Raw genomic sequence first — 20,090 nt, 5'->3', positions numbered from 1 at the left:
TCTGGGCCTGAGAGGAAGATCCGCCTTTTGTTGCAGGGAAGGGGAATGCAACGGTGAACTGTGCATGTATGTCAAATGCATCAGTTGGGTTCACCTTCATCTTTGCCAAGCATGATGTCTTTCTCTAATCACCTCTCTCTTTGTATGATGTGTCTGAAGTACGAAAGTCTTGTCAGTTGAGTTTCCAAGGACAGCTTAGGTTTGATTTCCTCTAATACTGATCAATTTGTTCTTCAGGCAGTCCAAGGTACACACAGTATTGTTCTCCATCACCATAATTCAAAGGCATGAATTTTCTTCCTGTCTTGCTTCTTCACTGTCCAACTTTCACATCCCTAGGACATTATGGCGAATGCCATGGCTTGGACAAGTGAAATCTTTGTATGCATAGATACATCTCTGCACTTGAATATCTTGTTTAGGTTCTTCATAGCCATTCTGCCAAGACTGACATGTCATTAGATCTCTCGATTAAGTGTTGTTTTGTTATTGATTATTGGTTCAAACAGGATGAAGTCTACTATTTCTATTAATTCTCAATCAATGATGGCATTATTCATTTTTCTACTTATCAGTATTTTCTTCACTTTAAAGTAGAGGCCCATTTTGAGATTATGTTCCATGATTTTGATGATCATATGTTTCAGACCATCTCCCCTTTCATCCAGTAACATGGTATCATCAGCATAGCAAAGGTTGCTGATAAATCTTCCACCAATTGTTACATCTTGGCTTTTTCATACAGTCCTGCCTCTCTCATGATTTGTTCTGCAAATAGAGGAACAGGTAAGGGGAAAGTAAGCAGCCTAGTCATAAACTCTGACAATTTTAAACCTGTTTCTCCTTTTTCCATTAAAATGGTTGCTTCTTGGTCGATGTAAAGGTCATGGATGAAAACTATCAGGTCTTTTGGTATACTCATGATTCTTAATGGGGATCATAATTTGTTATGATGTAAACATTCAAAGTCCATTCTGATAGTCAATGAAACACACATATATATCCTTTGAGTATTCTTTCACCTTTTCAAGGATCCAACTCACATCTGTAATGATGTCTCTTGTTCCTTGCCCTTTCATAAACCCTGCTTGAACTTCAGGCAGTTCTTGTAGTCTCTACTGAATGATTTGGAGTTCAGCCTTGCTGGTGTGTAGGATCAAAACAATTGTGCAATAATTTTCAGTCAGTTGGCTCTCCTTTCTTTAATATTGGTATGAACACAAATCTTTTCCAGTTGCCATGATGTTGTTAAATTTCCTGGCAGAGTGTTATACGTATTGTAACAACTGCATATGATTACTGTAATTCTTCAATTGGAATGTCATCAATATGTGATGCTATGATAAAGTTTTCAATGTTGCATCCACTTCTTTTTTCATCACTGATGGTTCTGGATCATAAGGTACAGGTTGAAATAATTATTGATCACTTGATCTTTATGTTACAATGACTCAAATATATTCTTTCCACCTTTTCTTGATCTCATTATTATTCAATTTGACCCTTGAATATCTTTTAGCATTTCAATTCAAGGCTGGAATTTTCTCTTTAACTCTTGTAACTTTAGGAAAGCCAATTTTGTTCTTCCTCTTATATTTTCTAATTCTATTTCCCTGCATGAATTGATGTAGTACTTCTCTTTGTCTTGTCTCGACACATTGTAAATTCCAGCTAAGTTTATTTATTTATTTTATTTATTGCTGCATTTGTACCCCACATTTTCCAATCAAGTTGTCGGTTCAATGTGGCTTACAGTTTATTTCAGATAGACAAGTTACATTGCTGTTTGGAGTATACGTGCACCTTGTTCAGTGTCTGTTAGCGATCAAGTTTTGTGTTGCGATTGGTTGGTGTTCAGTTCGACTATGTGGGTTGTGAAGAGGAGGACGAGGGGGTAGATAAAATGGAAGTGGAAGAACAAGTGAAGAGGGTCCAGAGGAAAGGGAGACAGAACAGAGCCTTGCCTTTGTTACTTCCGCAGAGGGAGAAAAGAAAAGGGTTTCTTCCCACTGAAAAATGGAGGCTGGAAAAGAACTACAATACTCATCAGCCCCGGGGAAAAACCTGGTATAGAAACTATCCTCCCCAGCAGCCTCCAAGTGAGAACCATGACAAGGCAAGGCAGGTGTCCCCTGGGGTTAATCAGGAGGAGGAGGAACAGCTGAGAAAAGGGTGGGATGAAGAACCCATGGAGTGGCAAGAGGCTAGAGAGAGAGAGAAGGGGGAGAGCCTGGAGGAACCCATGGACATAGCAGCATGGGCTCAGTCATTGGGGAAAAAGCTGAGGAAGCAGGTGACTTCTTGGTATGGCAGCTGGACTGAAAGGGGGAAGAAAAGGGTCATGTGGGAGAAGAGTCAGTGATAGTGAAAGTGTGACCCAGAAAGGGTGGGACCCTTGTATCTCCCCAGAGAGTTCAAGCTGTTTTGAACTGTGTGCTGCTGAACTACTTAGAGTGAAGAGTGTGTTGTTTTGGGAGGGATTATTGTTTTTTCTTGTGTGGATTACTCAAAGAGAAAGGAAGATGTTTTTTTGAACTGTTTGCCATTGCACCTGGGGAAGACATGTAGCAGTTAAATTGTACAGCGCTGTGTAACCCTAGTAGCGCTTTAGAAATGTTAAATAGAAGTAGTAGTAGTAGTAGTAGTTTTGCCTTTTCTTTTTTTTTTTGAGCTGTAGCCTGCAGACGCTCCCCCCCCCCCCCAGTGGGGGGGAAGCGCTGGGCTGTAGGACTGGTTAAGGGGAACGAACTGAGTTCTGGAAACAGTGGGGTTTATGTTTCTTTTTGCCCTGCTGTGCTGATTCCATTGAAGAGAAAAAACAGTGGGAGCTGTGTTTTTGTCTCTGTTTTATTTTGAACTGCTGGACTGTGAGCACCAAGGAAATAAAAACTTGCTGGTTTTTCTTTTGGAATTATTGGTTACCCGAGTCGTGCCCTGTGGATTACAGTGGGTTATGGGGCCAGGCATGAAGCTTGGCCCATAGCCGGAGTCTCCAGAGGAATAGACGGGATCCTGTGAACCCCTGGAGGAGGGAAGGATCTTTCACAGGGTTCATCAAAGAAAGTTTTTCTGAAGAAGTGGGCTTTCAGGTGTTTCTGAAAGGTTATGTAGTCTTTTGTAAATTTCAGGACTTTTGGTATTGTGTTCCACATCTTAGGGCAAAGGTATGTGAAGCTGGTTGTGTAAGAGGATTTGTATTTTAGGCCTTGGCATTTGGGAAAGTGTAGGGTGAGATGGGTTCTTGTATCCTTTAGTGGTTACAGATAGGTAATTCTATTAGGTTTGTCATGTATGCTGGTGCAAGGCCAAAAATTATTCTGTAGGCCAGAGAGCATATCTTGAAAGATATACGTTATTTAATGGGTAGCCAGTGAAGGTTTTGGAGTAATGGTTTTGTGCTTTTGAAATGGTTTATTCTAAATATTAGTCTTGCAGCTGTATTTTGTGCTGTTTGCATTTTCTTTAGTAATTATTCTCTGCATTCGGCATAGATTCCATTGCAATAGTCAGCATGAGAGAGTACCATGGATTGGACTAGTGAGCGGAATACATTTCTTGGGAAGTAGTTTTTTTATGCGTTCCAGTTTCCACATGGTTTGGAACATTTTCTTCATAGTGTTTGAGATTTGTTTGTCAAAGGATAGGTTGCGGTCAAAGGTGACTCCTAAGATTTTTAAATTGTCAGTTATTGGAAGGGATGTGCCCATGACGGCGATGTTTAGGAAGTGATCGGCATTGTGTGGTGATGTAAGAATCAGGCAGTGTGTTTTTTCTTTGTTCAGTTTGAGTTTGAATGATGCTGCCCATCATTCCATTATGTTTATGCTGTCCTCTATCCTGGGCAAGGTTTTGTGCAGATTTCTTTTGAAGAAGATATAGATGGTATATGTATATTAGAGTGTTGAAGACTTGTTTTGACAGTGTTCGGGCTAGAGGGGCCATCATCAAACTGAATAGCTTTGGTGAGAGTGGTGAGCCCTGGGGGACCCCACATTCTGCTTTCCATGGAGGGGAGAGAGAGGTATTGTTATTTCCTTTTTGAGGGCCAATAGTGTAGTCGGCACAGTTTCGGTGCTGTGTTGAGGCCTAAATCCTGACTGTGATTTGTGTAGTATGAAGACTTTGTTGATGTAGTTGGTTGGCCACTATACCTTCCATTATTTTTGTCTTTAGAGGGATGCCACTGGTCTGTAGTTCGAAGTGTCCTTGACGTTTTTTTTATGTCCTTCGGGATAGGTGTGAGCAGTATGTTGCCTTTCTCCCATAGGAAACGGCCTTCTTGGAACATGTAATTCAGGTGGGAGGTGAGTTGGACTATGAATCTGTCCAGTGCTACTTTTAGAAGGTGGTTGGGACAGGTGCCTAACATGCAGTGGGCACAGGAGAATTATCTTAGTTGTTGTGCTACTGTCACATATGTGAGTTATGTGAAGGCAGTCCATGATCTCGCTGCTGGGACTTCTTCTGGGGGGTAATCGAGTTCATCTATGAGGGTTTTGAGATTTGTGATGTCTTGTATTAGGTTTTTCAAGAGGCTGAGGATCTTCTCTTTGAAGAATCTGGCGAGTTCAGTTGCTGTCGGGGGATCTTCATTCAATATTGTCACAGGTTTAGTATTTATTAAATTATTTATATTTATATAGTTTCTTTGTTATTTGTAATCTGAGCCCACGTGGTCTTTGTAGAATTTTGTTTTAGCCTGTCTAATTTTAGGTTTGTACCTGTTTCATGCTTCCTTCCATACAATTTTGTTTGTGTCATTTTTTTGTTTTCGGCAATGCTCATTCTAGTCTTCTGCAGTGGAGTTTTTTTTTTTTATTATTATTATTATTTTTATTAACACAGTGCAACAGTGTTCTGCAGTGGGTTTTGACCGCTTTTAGTTCTTCATCATACCATGGTACTGCTTTGCGCCTTTGCCCTGTTTTCATTCCATAACTGCCTCTCTTTCTCCTCTGGCTTTAGCTTCTCTGTTTCTGAGAAATTGTGAGAGATTATTCAGTCATTCATCTTGGCTGTTTTTGCTTTTTTCACTTTTTTCTAGTGGAACTTTCCTGATGTCTTCCATAACTATTCTTGCACTCTTTCATTAGTATCCAATGTGGCAAAGCAATTATGCAGGCAGCCTTTAAATTCCGATAGTAAATTTCAAGATCATGCTTTGCTATGTTTATTACAGGCTTGCTCTTTTTCAGCTTTATCTTAAGTTTGCATACTAGTAGCTGATGGTCTGTACCACAGTCAGCTCCAGCTTATGTCAAGGATGTTATTGAACTTTTCCATACAGTCAGTTTGATTTTTGAACAATTCATTGGAGGAAGTCTATATATACAGTTGCCGTTTGTGATGCTGGAAGAATGTGTTTGAAATTAACACTTGATCTTTCATATTCTATCAAACATTCTCTATCAACGTTCCAGTAGCTGAGCCCATATTTTCCAACCGCTTGGCCTTTTTCTTTGTTCCCAACTTTTGCATTCCATGTGTCCATAACTGTCTGAGTGGAGGAGTGGCCTAATGGTTAGTGCAGTGGCATGATAGTAACATAGTAAGTGATGGCAGATAAAGACCTGAATGGTCCATCCAGTCTGCCCAACAGTCATATTCATTATCAAGATTAAATCAACAATGAACGTGATATTATATACTTGATATTATATACTGACAACTTGGCAAACTGGTTTTGATTCCCACAGCAGCTCCTTGTGACTCTGGGCAAGTCACTTAACCCTCCTATTGCCCTAGGTACAAAATAGGTACCTGTATATAATATGTAAACTGCTTTGATTATAACCACAGAAAGGCAGTATATCAAATCTCATCCCCTTTCCCTAACCCCTTGTTTGCATGTTTTGTCAATTTCAACTTGCATTTTTTCATAGAACTAATCAACGCTGTCCTCTTCTGCACCTGTTGTTGGCACATATGCCTGATTAATAGTTGTACTGATGGATGTTCCTCATAAATGAATAGAAATTAAGCATTCACTGACTGCATTTTGTTGCATCACAGTTATTGCACAATTCTTCTTAAATAAATGCATCACCAATTCTTCTTTATCTTTCATTTCTAGTGAGTGTACTATGTGATCCTCAGATTCAAAGTGCTTGATGCCAGCCCACATCAGTTCATTGACTCCCAGCAGGTTAAGTTGTGTGTGTTCTATTCTTTCATTCCTGACCATGTCCAATTTTTCATGGTTCATACTTTGTATGTTCCATGTCCTAAAATGTAAGATGCCTTTGTAGCTTCTGACCCTTGTTTCATGCACAGCTACACCAGCAGTCAGACACCCCAAGGACTTTATTCCAACCACTTTACAAATGCCAGTTTTACTCTGAAGAGTCTTCAGTTCTTCTCCAGTAGACCACTGAGTGCCTTATGACCTGAGGGGCTCATCTTCCAGCACTACATTGCAATTTGTTTCATTGTAACTATGCTTGAGAGTTGTGGCAAGACACAGAAGTAGATTTCAAGGCCTTCCTTCTACCCAGGTAAAGCCAATGTTGCCGCTGTTGTCACAGAAATGTGATTCTCCACTGCCAACAGTAACTCATACTGCTGCTGCCCAAAGATATGGTTTGTCTTAGTCAGGCACTTGAGCTGAGAGCTCTCCAACTTGGGAGAACCTGCCAGTAGGTAACGTCCCAGTGGCATAGTTCTCAGCCCCACTGATGCTCACAAGCCCTCACACCATGACAAACTACAAACCAAGAAAATTAACAAAAAAAGTAGGCACCTATTTTTCTTTATAGAATAGAAGCATCCACCAACATCCACCAACCATACAGCTTTCATAAACGCTTGTGCCAAGATTCAGAAAGTATGCATATAAATCATAGTATTCAATAATGTATGTACATACATCCCGATATTTAAAACCATTTAACTGGCCATGAATAGCTCCTGACTGGTTAAACGGCACTTAGCCGGCTATCCATCAGTATTCAGTGGGCGATAACTGGCTATCTGCCACTGAATATTGCTGGTCAATGCCTAGCAGATAACCAGTTATATCACATGATATAACCGTCTATCCGCCAATATTCATAGCATCGCCAGATAAATGTAGCCACCAAAATAGAAGGTATATCTTTGACCAGTTTAAAAACTTAACCAGCCAGCACTGAATATTGGCATGGCCAGTTAAATTTTTAAACCAGCCAAAATACTCCTGGATATTATTATTATTATTTGTATAGCGCTACCAGATGCACGCAGTGCTGAACACCTGACACAAAGAGACAGTCCCTGCTCAAAATATTCACTGACGGTCACCAGAAACGGACCGGCATTGAATGTCCAGGCTCAGCACCGACCATGGGAGGCACTCAACTACCTCCGGCAGTCTGAATATCAGGCCCATAATGTATGCCCTGCCTATGCTCTGCCTATGTGCTAGTGATTATTGGTGCTTGTTTACAGAATAGTGTGTAGTTGGAATATTGTTATTTACATACACACTTCCTGCCTAAATCTAATTGGCTCCCTATAGAATTACCCTCTAAGGAAATAATTTTTATAAGCCATTTCTGCATATATAAAAGTATTTTACATGCACAAGTAGGAATTTATAAAATTGACCAGAGTATACACATGTAAAGATATGCACAGGCACCATACATGTCTCACCTTGAATGTAAACTGCACTAAACCCTGGATAGGGGATATTAGTGGTGTATACAAGAATTGATTTCATTTGATTATACCCCATGCCTTTCTTTCCATAGAGTTAGGACTTTCACATGTGTGTTATTAAAAAAAAACCCATAAAGATGAATGCTAAACAAACTGTGAGCAAGTATATAGATTGGTGCTTACTTTCTGGGAAGAATATTTTATAAACATCTAATATAATAAAAGGCACCCTCAACGTTCTGAGGACAACGTTCTGAAGTCACTCAGACTCCCAGAACGGTTCGTAAGTTCGTGGTGGTGAAGCCACTGAACGACTTGCTGCCCCGCCCTCGCGTCAAACGTCATGACGTCGAGGGCGGAAAACCAACAGAAAAATGAAAGCAGGGACCGCATCAAGGAAGGGGGAGGAGTAGGGAAACACGCTCCGCGTGTTTCCCTACTCCTCCCCCTGCCAAGGAAACGCTGGCTACCAACCGCGCCGCGCGCGCCTCAGGTAGCCCCGCCCCGACCGCCCGAGCACCACTCTCCCTCCCTCCCAAGTTCAGCAACGCGCGACGGCGACGTGGTGGGGGCGCTCCGCCCCAGATGTCAGCGGGTGGGGGGTGCTCCGAGTCCGCTTCCGGTGCTGTCCTGCCTTTAAAACCCAATTCGAAGCGCTGGAGTAACAGGCAGCAGCGCCTCGCGTCTGCCCTTCTACTAAAAATCTCTTCGACGACGTCATTGGGCCTTCCCACATTGAGTTCCGCCCTCCTCTCAGGTAACTTCCAATTACCGCGAGGGCGGGTGGGACTCAATGTGGGAAGGCCCAATGACGTCGTGGAAGAGATTTTTAGTAGAAGGGCAGACACGAGGCGCTGCTGCCTATTACTCCAGTGCTTCAAATTGGGTTTTTTTTTTAAGGCAGTGAGGGTGGTGGGCCTGGGCGGCAGGAGAATGGAGCTGGTAGGTGGGGAGGGACTCAGATGGGAGAAGGGTGTGGGGCTCTCAGGTGGGGGGGAGGGGGTTCTCAAATGGGAAGGAGACTGAGGTGGGAGGGGTTCATGGATGGGAGAAGCAGAAGGGGGTGGGGAGGGGGTTCTTGGATAGTTGAAGGGGACGGGTGGGGAGGGGACTGGGGTTCTTGGATGGGAGAGACTGGGGAGGGGGTTCTCGGATGGGAGAAGGGGACGGATGGGGAGAGGACTGGGATTCTTGAATGGGAGAAGGGGACTGAGGTGGGGCGGGGGTTCTTGGATACTTGAAGAGGACGAGTGGGGAGGGGACTGGGGTTTTTGGATGGGAGAGACTGGGGAGGGGGTTCTTGAATGGGAGAAGGAGACTGAGGTGGGGAGGGGGTTCAAGGATGGGGGAGGGGGTTCTTGGATGCTTGAAGGGGACGGGTGGGAAGTGCACTGGGGTTTTTGGATGGGAGAGACTGGGGAGGGGGTTCTCGGATTGGAGAAGGGGACGGGTGGGGAGGGGACTGGGGTTTTTGGATGGGAGAGACTGGGGAGGGGGTTCTTGAATGAGAGAAGGGGACTGAGGTGGGGAGGGGGTTCAAGGATGGGAGCGCTTCATGAAACCCCATACACACACACTCACTCTCTCATCTGGCAGCGCTTCCTGTACCCCCTGCCCCCCCCCCCCCCCCACACACACACACACACACTCCCTCACTCTGTCATCTGCCATTGCTTCCTGAACCCCCCCCACACACACACACACACACACACACACACACACATACTCACTTACTTTCATCTGGCAGCGCATCCAGAATCCCCCACACCCCTCTTCTTCCAAGCTGAACCCCTCCAACACATCCCCCCCACCCCACACACACACTCTCTCTCTCTCTTCCTCTCCTCCAGCACACCAATTGCTTAGGTGCAGTGGCAGCAATCTCAGACACCAGAGAAAGAGGGGGGCCTGACACCATAGAGAGAGAGGGAGGGAGGGAGGTATCTCTGTCACACACACACACACTCTCTCTCTCACAGACAATGTGTTTCTGTCTCTCACTCTCATACACTCTATGTCTCACATTGTATCACATTCACTCTCTATGTGTCACACAGTCACTTACATACTCGCTTGGTCTCATACACTCAGTCTCACAGACAATCTGTGCCTCACACACACTCTCATTCACGCACACACTGTATCTGTGTGAAACACACTCTCTCTCTCTCTATCACACTGTGTCTCCCATACGCAATTGCACACACTCTCATTCTCACACACACACTCTCTCACAGACACGCTCACACCCAGACTCACTCTCTCTCTCTCTCACACACACACACACTCACACTTTCACTCTCTCTATCACACACAGTCACTCTCACATACACTCTCCAAAACATACACATTATGAGGAAAACCTTGCTAGCGCCCGTTTCATATGTGTCAGAAACGGGCCTTTTTTACTAGTAGATATATAAGTCTCCTGTATAAAATGTGACCTATTTGCATTACAACCACACACAACAAGTATCCTGCTATGAAATCGGCCTCTACAAGATAGATGCCATGAGAAAGCAAGTTGAAGAAACCTTAATCAATTGCAAGACTATTTCTAATACTTTACCTTTAGGATTGGAATATGGTAATCCAGTTTTTGCACCTGCTGTTCCATGTCACAAGGGTCAAATGGTACTATTGCTTCCCGAGGACTTTCATCTCCTTGAACTCTGGGAAAGTGCAGCACCTATATTTGCAATAGCACAAGGAACAAAGGAACCAAAAGTCACTTTTCTGTAAACAACTTTAAAATTTTTACAGCATGCAACCAGGCTAGTCTGTTTATCTTTAGGATGGGTTTGCCATCACTATTATCTTCACATACCATCTTTAGAAGAAAAGTTGGCAGCTATGATGTATCAATTGTTTCCATGTTCAAGTTTTCTTTTTATTTTACCTCTGTTCCAGATCTTGATCATTTTTTTTAATATTATCATTCTCTACTTTCTTCTTGAGTGGAGGAGTAGCCTAGTGGTTAGTGCAGTGGACTTTGATCCTGGGGAACTGAGCTCAATTCCCACTGCAGCTCCTTGTGACTCTGGGCAAATCACTTAACTCTCCATTGCCCCTGGTACAAAATAAGTACCTGAATATATGTAAACTGCTTTGAATGTAGTTGCAAAAACCTCAGAAAGGCAGTATATCAAGTCCCATTTCCCTTTCCCCTTTCTCTTACCCTTCAGTAGCTAGAATTTCAGAAAATGGAGAAGTGCTTTGCTTATATGGGCAGGTAATGCTTGTTTAAAAAAATGGCTAATAGATCAGGAGGCTGATATAGTAAACTGGGTTCACAATGCAAAAAAACATGAATGTGCACACAAAAAAAAATTAGCATACAATTTTATTCCTGAAGAAGAAATGCACAGAGATTTAATTGAAGGCATTCAAAATATAGCTGTGAAGGGGGAAGTACTACTAATAGGTAATTTTAATATGCTAGATGTTGATTGAGTAGCTCTATTGTGGGGACTTTAAGAAGTAGGGAGATTCTGGATTATCTACAGGGGGAACTATTCCAGCATTTGGTAATGGAACCCACATGAGATGGGGCCATACTGGACTTATAACTTACTAATGGGGAGTGTGTTTCTGATGTTATAGTAGGTGATCATCCGGCATCCAGTGATCACCAGGTGGTATGGTTTAATATTAAGATAGGTGTGGAGAGGGTTCATTCAAAACTGAAGGTTCTAGACTTCAAAAAAATTAACTTTATTGAAATGGGGGAATTACCTCAAGGAATTATTGTCTGGATGAGAACATCTGGAAGAAGTGGGAAAGCAATGGGCAAAACTGAAAGGAGCTATTGTAAGGGCTACAAACCTTTTTGTTAGGAAAGTAAATAAAAGTAAGAGGAAAAGGAAGTCACTTTGGTTCTCAAAAGTAGTAGCTGAAAAGGTAAGGAAAAAGAAGTTAGTCTTTATAAACTACAAAAGATCGTGAGAATACTGAAAGGTAACTTTAAAACCATACAAGAACGTAAGACCTTTGAAGTCAGAATGATTGAATATTTTAACACCCAACAGAAAGGACTTAACAAGGATCTGGGGTTCCTAGCCCATTATAAACCATAAAGCTGTATGTCTCTGTTGATCACCCTCCCCTCACCTATCCACACCCATCCTGTTAGAATATCAATGATATGCTTTGATGTCCCCATGCATACTTCCTACCCACCCCCCTCCTCCCACCCTGTCAGACTGTCATAGTAATGCTTGAATGTTTTCACTTATATACACTGTCAGCTAGCACATTTGCTTATTTCCGATCTGAGGAAGAAGGGCAACCTTCGAAAGCTAATCAAGAAATGTATTATGTCCAATAAAAAAGGTATCATCTTATTTTCTTTTCCATGTTTTATTTTGTTTGATTTCTATTGATAACCTTAAGAGTGGACTAACACGGCTACCACACTCCTCTACTCAAGAGATCGTAGAAAGAGGAAGACAGGCAACAATATCTGGAAAAGCTAAGCGAAACTGGTAGAGTGGTCAGGAATGCAAAGACACAAATGGAAGAAAAAATAGCCAACATGATAAAACGGAGGGGACATGACTTTTTTTAGATAAGAGATAGGAGGAAGTGCAAAAGTGGCATTGTGAGACTTAAAAGTGAAGGGGAAGAATATGTAGAAGATGATAAAGGTAAGGCAGAATTGCTTAACAAATATTTCTGTTCTGTGTCAACAGCTGAAGGGCAGGGAGCAGGACGTAACAGCAGTATACTGTCCTGACCTAAGAAAAGAGGTTTTGGCCTCTGAAAGCTAATTGAAAAATGTATTTAGTCCAATAAAATGATATTATCATATTTTCCATTTTTTGTTTTATTTGTATTTGTTAACCTATAGTATAGTGATTGAAATATGTCAGTTTTTGAAATTTGCATCTCTTTATATTTGCACAGTACAGGGGGACTGAGGGGCAGGACTGTTCAGGGAAGAAGTCCTGGTACAGGTTGCAGGCAGCCTTTGAGTGGCGCTGCCACTGTCCAGGTAAAGACTGCAGCAGACAGGATGCTAAGGTACTGGGGGGGGGGGGGGGGAATGCACCACCTGTAAAAAAAAAAAAATCAGCACCCCCCAATCATTTTGAAAAGTTGACTCCTATGCCACCGGGTACACTCTGGCGCTACATAAATAAATAAATACATTTTAGTAGCTCCAGAAATGAAGGCATGCTAGGGGTGGGAAGTACCGCCGGGCTACCACAGCAGCCCGGCGGTACTTCCTGTATAGTGAATGGTAAGCCCACGTTGGGCTTACTGCCGCTTAGTAAAAGGAGCCCTAAGTGTAAAATTAACCATCAAAGTGCTATCTTGGTGCCTAAGCAAAGATGCAACAATTGGTGGGAGAGTATTGAAATCTATAGGGTTAATAGTTAGCCAGCATTAATGGGTGTTTTATACAATATTCAGTGCCATACCCCCATAGCTAACAGGGTAAAGTTAGGACTGATATTTAAGGACTACCTACATGCTCAGTTACCTTTTTGGGAGTCAGCACTGAATATCGTCAGGCCCGCATAATCCCAGCCCATCCCAGACTGTCCCCCCACACTGCCCCGATGCTGCCAGAACAGTTCTGTGGCAGTCAGAGAGGATATTTAGTGGCACTGCCTGGTTAATATTCCCTCCTGTGCATCTCTGCATTTTACAACAAGGCAAGAGCCTGGCTAAATTCTGATTTCCCTAAATAAAGGAGGCATTAAAATCATTAGACTGAATCTTAATCTAATTTGTATGCTAAGAACTGGAGCCCCTGTAAAATCAAAAACAAGCATCATACTTGGTACTAACAATAGTGACTAACTATGGCAAAGAAGTCTTTATTTTTTCCATAGCTCTGAATGTTTAATATTTTTGTTTTGGCCTACCTCTGCCATCTGGGTTGCAGTATTGCCTCTGGCTCCTTCATAAACCATGCCTGCCGCTGCAGAAATGCTCCAGGGTGAAAAGAAGATGTTTTTGCTTGTATCAGCTTTAGCCAATTGTTTGTAAAGGTCAAGGGCAAAGGTGGTGTTTGCTCCACTGAGATCTTCCATTATTAGATGAAAATGGAGCAATCTAGAAAAGAAAAAGCAATGCATACCAGAATTCATTTTATGTTAAGTTCTTATTATTCATGTCTGATTCATTGAAATTCTTATATTAGTCATCAAAGATCAAAATTCAAGTATATTAAATATTTATCTATATATGTGTATGAATTTTAATATTCGTTTTCCTTTAAAAAAAATAATTTAATTTGAACCATTGATCTCGTTTCATTCATAATTTTGACAAAAACAGTAGAATATCCCTAATTCCTGACTCATCCATTTTCAAGAACCTCTGATACCCCAATCTGTTATTTTTATTCCCCGCAGGGGAAAGATCAGTCTAGTTATGATCTCATGGTGGTCAGTGCATGCTATGATGTCATCAAGCATTTTGAAAGCTACCTTTTCATTGGTTTTACTCATAGCCATATGCAAATTTCTGTATCTACAAAAACAGCAAGATATCAAGAAATGGTCACATATCTCCTTGGTTTTAAGGTTTAGATGAGCGTTTGACAAATATAGGGCCTCTTACTAAACCGCACTAGTGATTCCTGGTGCAGCAAATGCACCGCAGCCCATTCAATTTGAATGGGCTGCATCGTACTTGCCACACAGGAATTGCTAGCACAGTTTAGTAACAAAAAAAAAAAGGCCTATAATTTGATAGCAGTTTGGTACAATTAGATTTTTGAACAGGACAAAATCTAAAAAGTTAGGCAATAAGCCAGACAGAACAGAGTAGTATTTCAAGTGAAAAAAAAAAAGTAGTACTACCAACCCCCAAATCATAACTAATTATTTTTGTTACACAAATGCTAAATGTGTGCAATATCTAAGGTTGCCAGTTTCTGATGTGAAGGTCTTCTGGAAAGAACGGAGTGGAAGATGGATAATGGATCTTCAAAGACAAACGATGGAACACCCAAGTGCTGATTAAACACTCTTTATTGATAGTAGCTAAAGACTCAACACACCACTGTGTTTTGGCTAATAGTGCCTATCTCAGGAGTCTATAATAAGAAATAAATACAGCGTCAAACTTCATTAAGAAACTCCAAGCAACATAAAATGGAACAATAGAAAAATAATGCAATAAAAATATAAATACAATAAGTAAAAATGTTCAAGGTATTTATTTAGTTTAATGTTGTATTTGTTATTTATAGACTCCTGAGGCAGGCACTTTTAGCTGAAACACATGCTGTGTCGCGTCTTTAGCTACTATCAATAAAAAATGTTTGATTAATGCTTGGGTGTTCCAAGGTTTGTCATTGAAGAGCCTTTATCCATCTCCCACTCCGTTCTTTCCTTGTACTCCATTGTGGAATTCCTGTGTTCTTCCACTTCTGTGGGTTTTGTGTAGTTCTTTTGATCACGAGTATGAAAGGCTAAGATAACTACTGTACCATATTTGTTCACTCATGAGGTGAAAGTAACCCCATGAATTTTGGCCTACTGGCTAAATAGTTGGCTTTCCTAAATATCTATTGCTGTAAAGTGAAAGGGTAATTGGCTGCCATTCAGTGTATTTTCAAACACTCAAAAATATGCTTTCAAGTAACCACAGATACTTGGGGTGTATAGGAGGCAAATCCCACCTATACCCTCCATTTTCAGACTTGACTTTGCCTCTGCTTTTGACCACAAATGATGATGTACCTATTTATATTAAGCCTGGTTGAATTCCATCAATGGCTAAAAAAAACCTTCCACCATCCATTTTAATAACTTTTTATATTTTTTTTCTTTTTCTAATGTTTCTTTATGTATAAAAACACTGTCTTCTCTTGTATTTAACTTTCAAGCAGATAAAGGGTCTGCTTGAAAGTTAAGTGCAAGAGAAGACATTGTTTTTATGGTAGTATTCTATAACAGAATCTTTGTGCCAAGATGGAGTTATACAATTGTATTGGAACACCTAGACTGGGGCACCACTTTACAGAATTGCCATCAGAGTGTGCAAGTGGATGGGGCATGGGCAGAGAAAAGACATACCCAGAAATACCATGCCCTAAATACCAAATTTGATGTTAACACAGAAGCATTTACACCCAGATTCTATACAGCAAGACTAGTTCTGTGCACAAATCCAGTCGTATTCTGGATTTGCACATGCAACTTAATTAGTTAAGCCAAACAACACCAATAATTGCCACTTAACAAGCAGTTATTGGCATGCCCATGTGTAGACATGCCATCTTACACCATGTCAATGGCAGGTTTAAGTCTGTGTGCCTAGGTGCAGTAATAGACACATGTGGAGGGGAATTTTTGAGATCATGTCCAAATCAAAACTGGGATATCCTGCTCATAACATCCAAAAAAAGAGTCCATCTGACAGCCATTTTTGAAGAGGAAAAACATTGGGATTTCCTGTTCGAAAATACGTGAGAAGGATGTTCTTGCACTGAAAACGTCCAAAATGAGCAGCCATTTTCCAAAATAAAATGTCCAAAATATGAACGCCAAAAAACCAGACACAAATACGTCTGTCTGGCATCATTTGTATAAAAATGGCCACAGAGACGTCCCTGTCCAGTCAGATTTCCCATGAATGTACTGCACAACCAAAACATAATGAGGCAGCAAGACTTTTTGTTTAATTCTGGGTGGTTCCATGCTATTTTAACACATTATCCTCACATGTTTCCTCTAGCACTTTTCCTCATTCATACTTTTTTTTCACAATCAGCTGCTTTGTGTGCCTACATGCAGACCCATCATTCCTGCTTACACCAATCACTTTTATTTTTGTTTTGTGCCATTCTTTAAAGGCACATGACATGGTACAAAATTAAAAGTGGATATTTTGTTATGTAATATGAGGGCAATTCTAGAAAGGGGTGTCTATATGTAGGTGCCTAGAGGTTTCCTATTTGGAGCCTATTCTATAAAGGAAAGCAGGTGCCAACCTTCCTTTATATAAGAATAGTGTAACTGGGTATATATTGTAAGGAATATTAGGGGGGTAGGGGGGAAGACAGGGCTACAGAAAGGAGCAGATCCTATTCCCCGGAGAAGTGGAGAAAGGAGAGAACTACAACTCCCACCAGTCCCTAAGAGCATGGCCTAGAATGCAGGACTACATTTCCCAGTAGTCCCTGAATGAGGCATACCATCGCAGCAGGGACTTCCATTCCCATCAGCCCCCGGAGGATGTTGAGAGAAGGACAAGAGCAGGAAATTGGAAAAACCTGACACAGAGAACTAGGCTAAGGGAAGAGGTCCTGAATCTGCCCAATCAAGGAAAGGAGGGGCAGCTGGGAGAAGGGTGTGGGGAGCAACCCATGGACTGGCAAGGGGCAGAAAAGGGAGAGGCAAGAGAACAGGAGGAGCCGATGGATATCTCAGCTCTGGCTAAACTCAAAGGTGAGATAAAGCAGCAGCTGAGGGCTTGGTATAGAGGCTGGGTGAAAAAAGGCCAAGGGTGGTTATCTCCAAAGGAGAACTGAGAAGCAGGTTTTCCCTGGCGGGTCAAAGGGGAAGTGCTGGCTGGGGGATAGCACTGGCCAAGTTGGGTGGGATTCTGAACCCTTTTGGGGGAACTGCTTTACATGAACTGTTGGGATTTTGAACCCTTTTGGGGGGAACTGCTTTACAGGAACTGTTGGGATTTGAGAAATGTTTGGGATGAACTGCTTTACAGAAACGGCTAGAAGTCTGAACCTTGTTTTGCCTTGTTGAACTACTGGGGTTGCAGATTGGCTGGGGGGTACATAAACTGATATATGGACCCTGACTGAGTTGCCGAGTCATTATTTTGAGTTTGGAGGGGGTTGCTCAAGGGATCTGAAGGGGGGGGTCCGTGGCTGGGTCAGCTATGCCCAGCAGGGCGGAGCCTTCTCCCTGAGACTTCTGGTGTATCCTTGGCCTGAAGGACCCACAATTCCTATCAGTGCGGAGAGGGTCCTAGGAGAGTGGAGCAGTGAACGAGCTTCAGCTGGATTTCCTGAAGCAGTCCCTTGACCTCAGTGGGGGAGGAGGCATTCCCTAGGTGATCCAGAGCGAGGAGCCTTTACAATATGGATGTATGTGTTTAGGCATGAATACTTATACCAGTCATAGAGTTGGTGTAAATGTTTGTGCCTAGATTTGGGACATATGAGTGCAACTTATAGAGCCGGATATTTGGAGCAAGTGAGAAGGAGAAGCTCCAGGCCATTTAAATCACTCTGAGTTGCTTAACCTTTCACACAGAGAGGGTAGTAGATACCTGGAATGCCCTCACGCGGGTAATAGGATTCAAAAATGTGTAGGAGAAACACATAGGAATCCTGTATAGAAGGTGTGAAACTAAACAAGCTTAGAGGTGATTAGATGGCAAAACCAGTAATTGGGAAGCAAAGCCAGAGCTGTGCAGATTTCTACGGTCTGTACCCCGAAAATGGTAAGGACAAATCAAGATCAAGTATACAAATGTAGTATCGCATTATACCTTATATTTTGAGTTTATCTTGTTGGGAAGACTGGATGGGCTGTACAGGTCTATATCTCCCTCATATACTATGTTACTGACGATATTCAGTGGCACTAAACTGAGCAGTGCCACTGAATATCACCTCTAACCGCCCATGCCTAAAGTGAACAGGACAGGGGCGGTACAGGGGGCAGCACTGGGGAGAAGCTGGCCATTAGGCAGGTAATGGCAGTATTCAGTGACAGAAGCCACAAAACTAGGCCAGCCAAGGATCCACATAGCTAGGCCGGTCAAAAGCTGTCCTAACTTTGGCCGGCCTAGCTATGGGGTCCTAGCAATGAATATCTGCCAGGACCTGCAAAACATTTTTTGCTTCCCGATTCCCTCCCAAAAGCCCCCCTCCTTTGTTTGCCCTCACCACTGCCAGCGAGTCGCAAACCCCCTCCCACACCCTCTAGAACCTACCCCCATTCTTTTAGTGGCCACAAGAGGCAGGACCGAGTGGCCTTCACTCCTGCCCCTATTCACCCCACTGGACCATCAGGGATATCATGTAGGCCAGCGAAGCCTACTGGGATGGGGAGGGGAGGTCAGGGGAAAAGGAGGGGAGGGTTTGGGGGGAGATCAGAGAGCTAAAAATTTAAAAGCTAAGGAAATGGGACTTGATATACCGCCTTTCTGAGGTTTTTGCAACTACATTCAAAGTGGTTTACATATATTCAGGTACTTATTTTGTACCAGAGGCAATGGAGGGTTAAGTCAAGTGACTTGCCCAGAGTCACATGTAGATCCTGGCTGATATTCATAAGCTCCGGTGGCCAGGGCCCTGTCAGTTAGCCCTGGATATTCAGTGCTGGTCCTGGACATGGCCCAGCATTGTATACTGGAGACTAATTTAGCCAGAGACAGTGAGCATTAAAAAAAAAACGCTGACTGCTGCCGACTAAATATTGGCTGGATAGTATTTTGTAAGTGTGCATTCTACCCAGACTCTGCCTTAAGTGCCCACCTCAAAATATGCAATATTGAAGATATGTGAATTCTTACAGAATAACATGTTGCCAGATTGTTGTTATTTATACATGTACGTGTTCACAAATGTGTATACATGACTAGAATACTGGCATTTATATGTTTTTTTGCCACCTAATTTTGGGCAACTCCTTATGGAATTACCTCCTATAGGCACAATTGGAAACTAAGTATTCACATTTATCATACACTGGGGTTACTGCATAGAAAGTCCAGTTTTCAGTCTCTCCATGGTGCTTTGAATCCTATGTAAAAACTGACTTTCAAAGAGACACTCCCCACAGTTTTCTGTTGAAAATCTGTTGCAAGTTATGCTAGTGATGAGTCCAAATAAAATCCCTGTGCTTACTTTCTCTGGGTTATCCCTGTCCTGCCCCAATGCTGCTCATTTTTCTAGTGGAAAAATGTATGCAGGTTGCTGGTGGTGCAAACACATACCCCCCCCCCCCCCCCATACCCCGAAGGTCCGGAAAAATTTTCAGTGATAAATACTTGTTTATTCTCTTTGAAAATTGCTCCTTCTGAGTCACAGTTGATTTATTCCTACAAATACTTGCATTACAGATCTGGCCTTGTTTTTTCATTGCATACTTCAATTAAGGAGTGGAAACAGCCAAAGCAGTTCCACTGGTGCCTCACCTTCTTAAATTTAAGACTTGTGGAAAGGATGGGAAAAAAAAAAAAGGGTGTGCCTGGAAACAGGGTGCACATTTGCAGGGAGGGAAGGCAGACATTCCTCACACATTCTTCTTGACATACCAGGCAGCTTGATGTAGCTGGTAGAGTTGACATGTTGCTGAAGTGTCTTTAATAAGCCTAATTAAATAAGCTTTGACGCAACACATACATTAATCTGTCTTTTCAGGCTTTTATGGCTCTGGGAAATATTCCCTATAATAACAATCTTGAGGGCATGCCCTAACATAATAGCGTTGCATAATACACCCTAGATAAAGGAGAGA

General features: G+C 42.3%; 1 protein-coding gene across 1 annotated transcript in view; it reads right to left on the bottom strand.

Annotated features, from left to right (window-relative positions):
- The window catches only part of LOC115473943 (serpin B10-like), a 68,871-nt gene that overhangs the window by 42,093 nt on the left and 6,688 nt on the right, over positions 1 to 20,090 (bottom strand). Inside the window, exons 2-3 of the mRNA XM_030209157.1 lie at positions 13,512 to 13,701; positions 10,208 to 10,327 (exon numbers count right to left, since the gene is read on the bottom strand). Coding sequence (XP_030065017.1) covers positions 10,208 to 10,327; positions 13,512 to 13,679 — 288 coding nt within the window. The 5' untranslated portion in view covers positions 13,680 to 13,701. The remainder of the gene's footprint in view (positions 1 to 10,207; positions 10,328 to 13,511; positions 13,702 to 20,090) is intronic.

This window comes from Microcaecilia unicolor, chromosome 1, assembly GCF_901765095.1.
Source record: "Microcaecilia unicolor chromosome 1, aMicUni1.1, whole genome shotgun sequence".
NCBI classification, from domain to species: Eukaryota; Metazoa; Chordata; class Amphibia; order Gymnophiona; family Siphonopidae; genus Microcaecilia; species Microcaecilia unicolor.
This window is presented reverse-complemented; position numbering and strand designations above follow the sequence as displayed.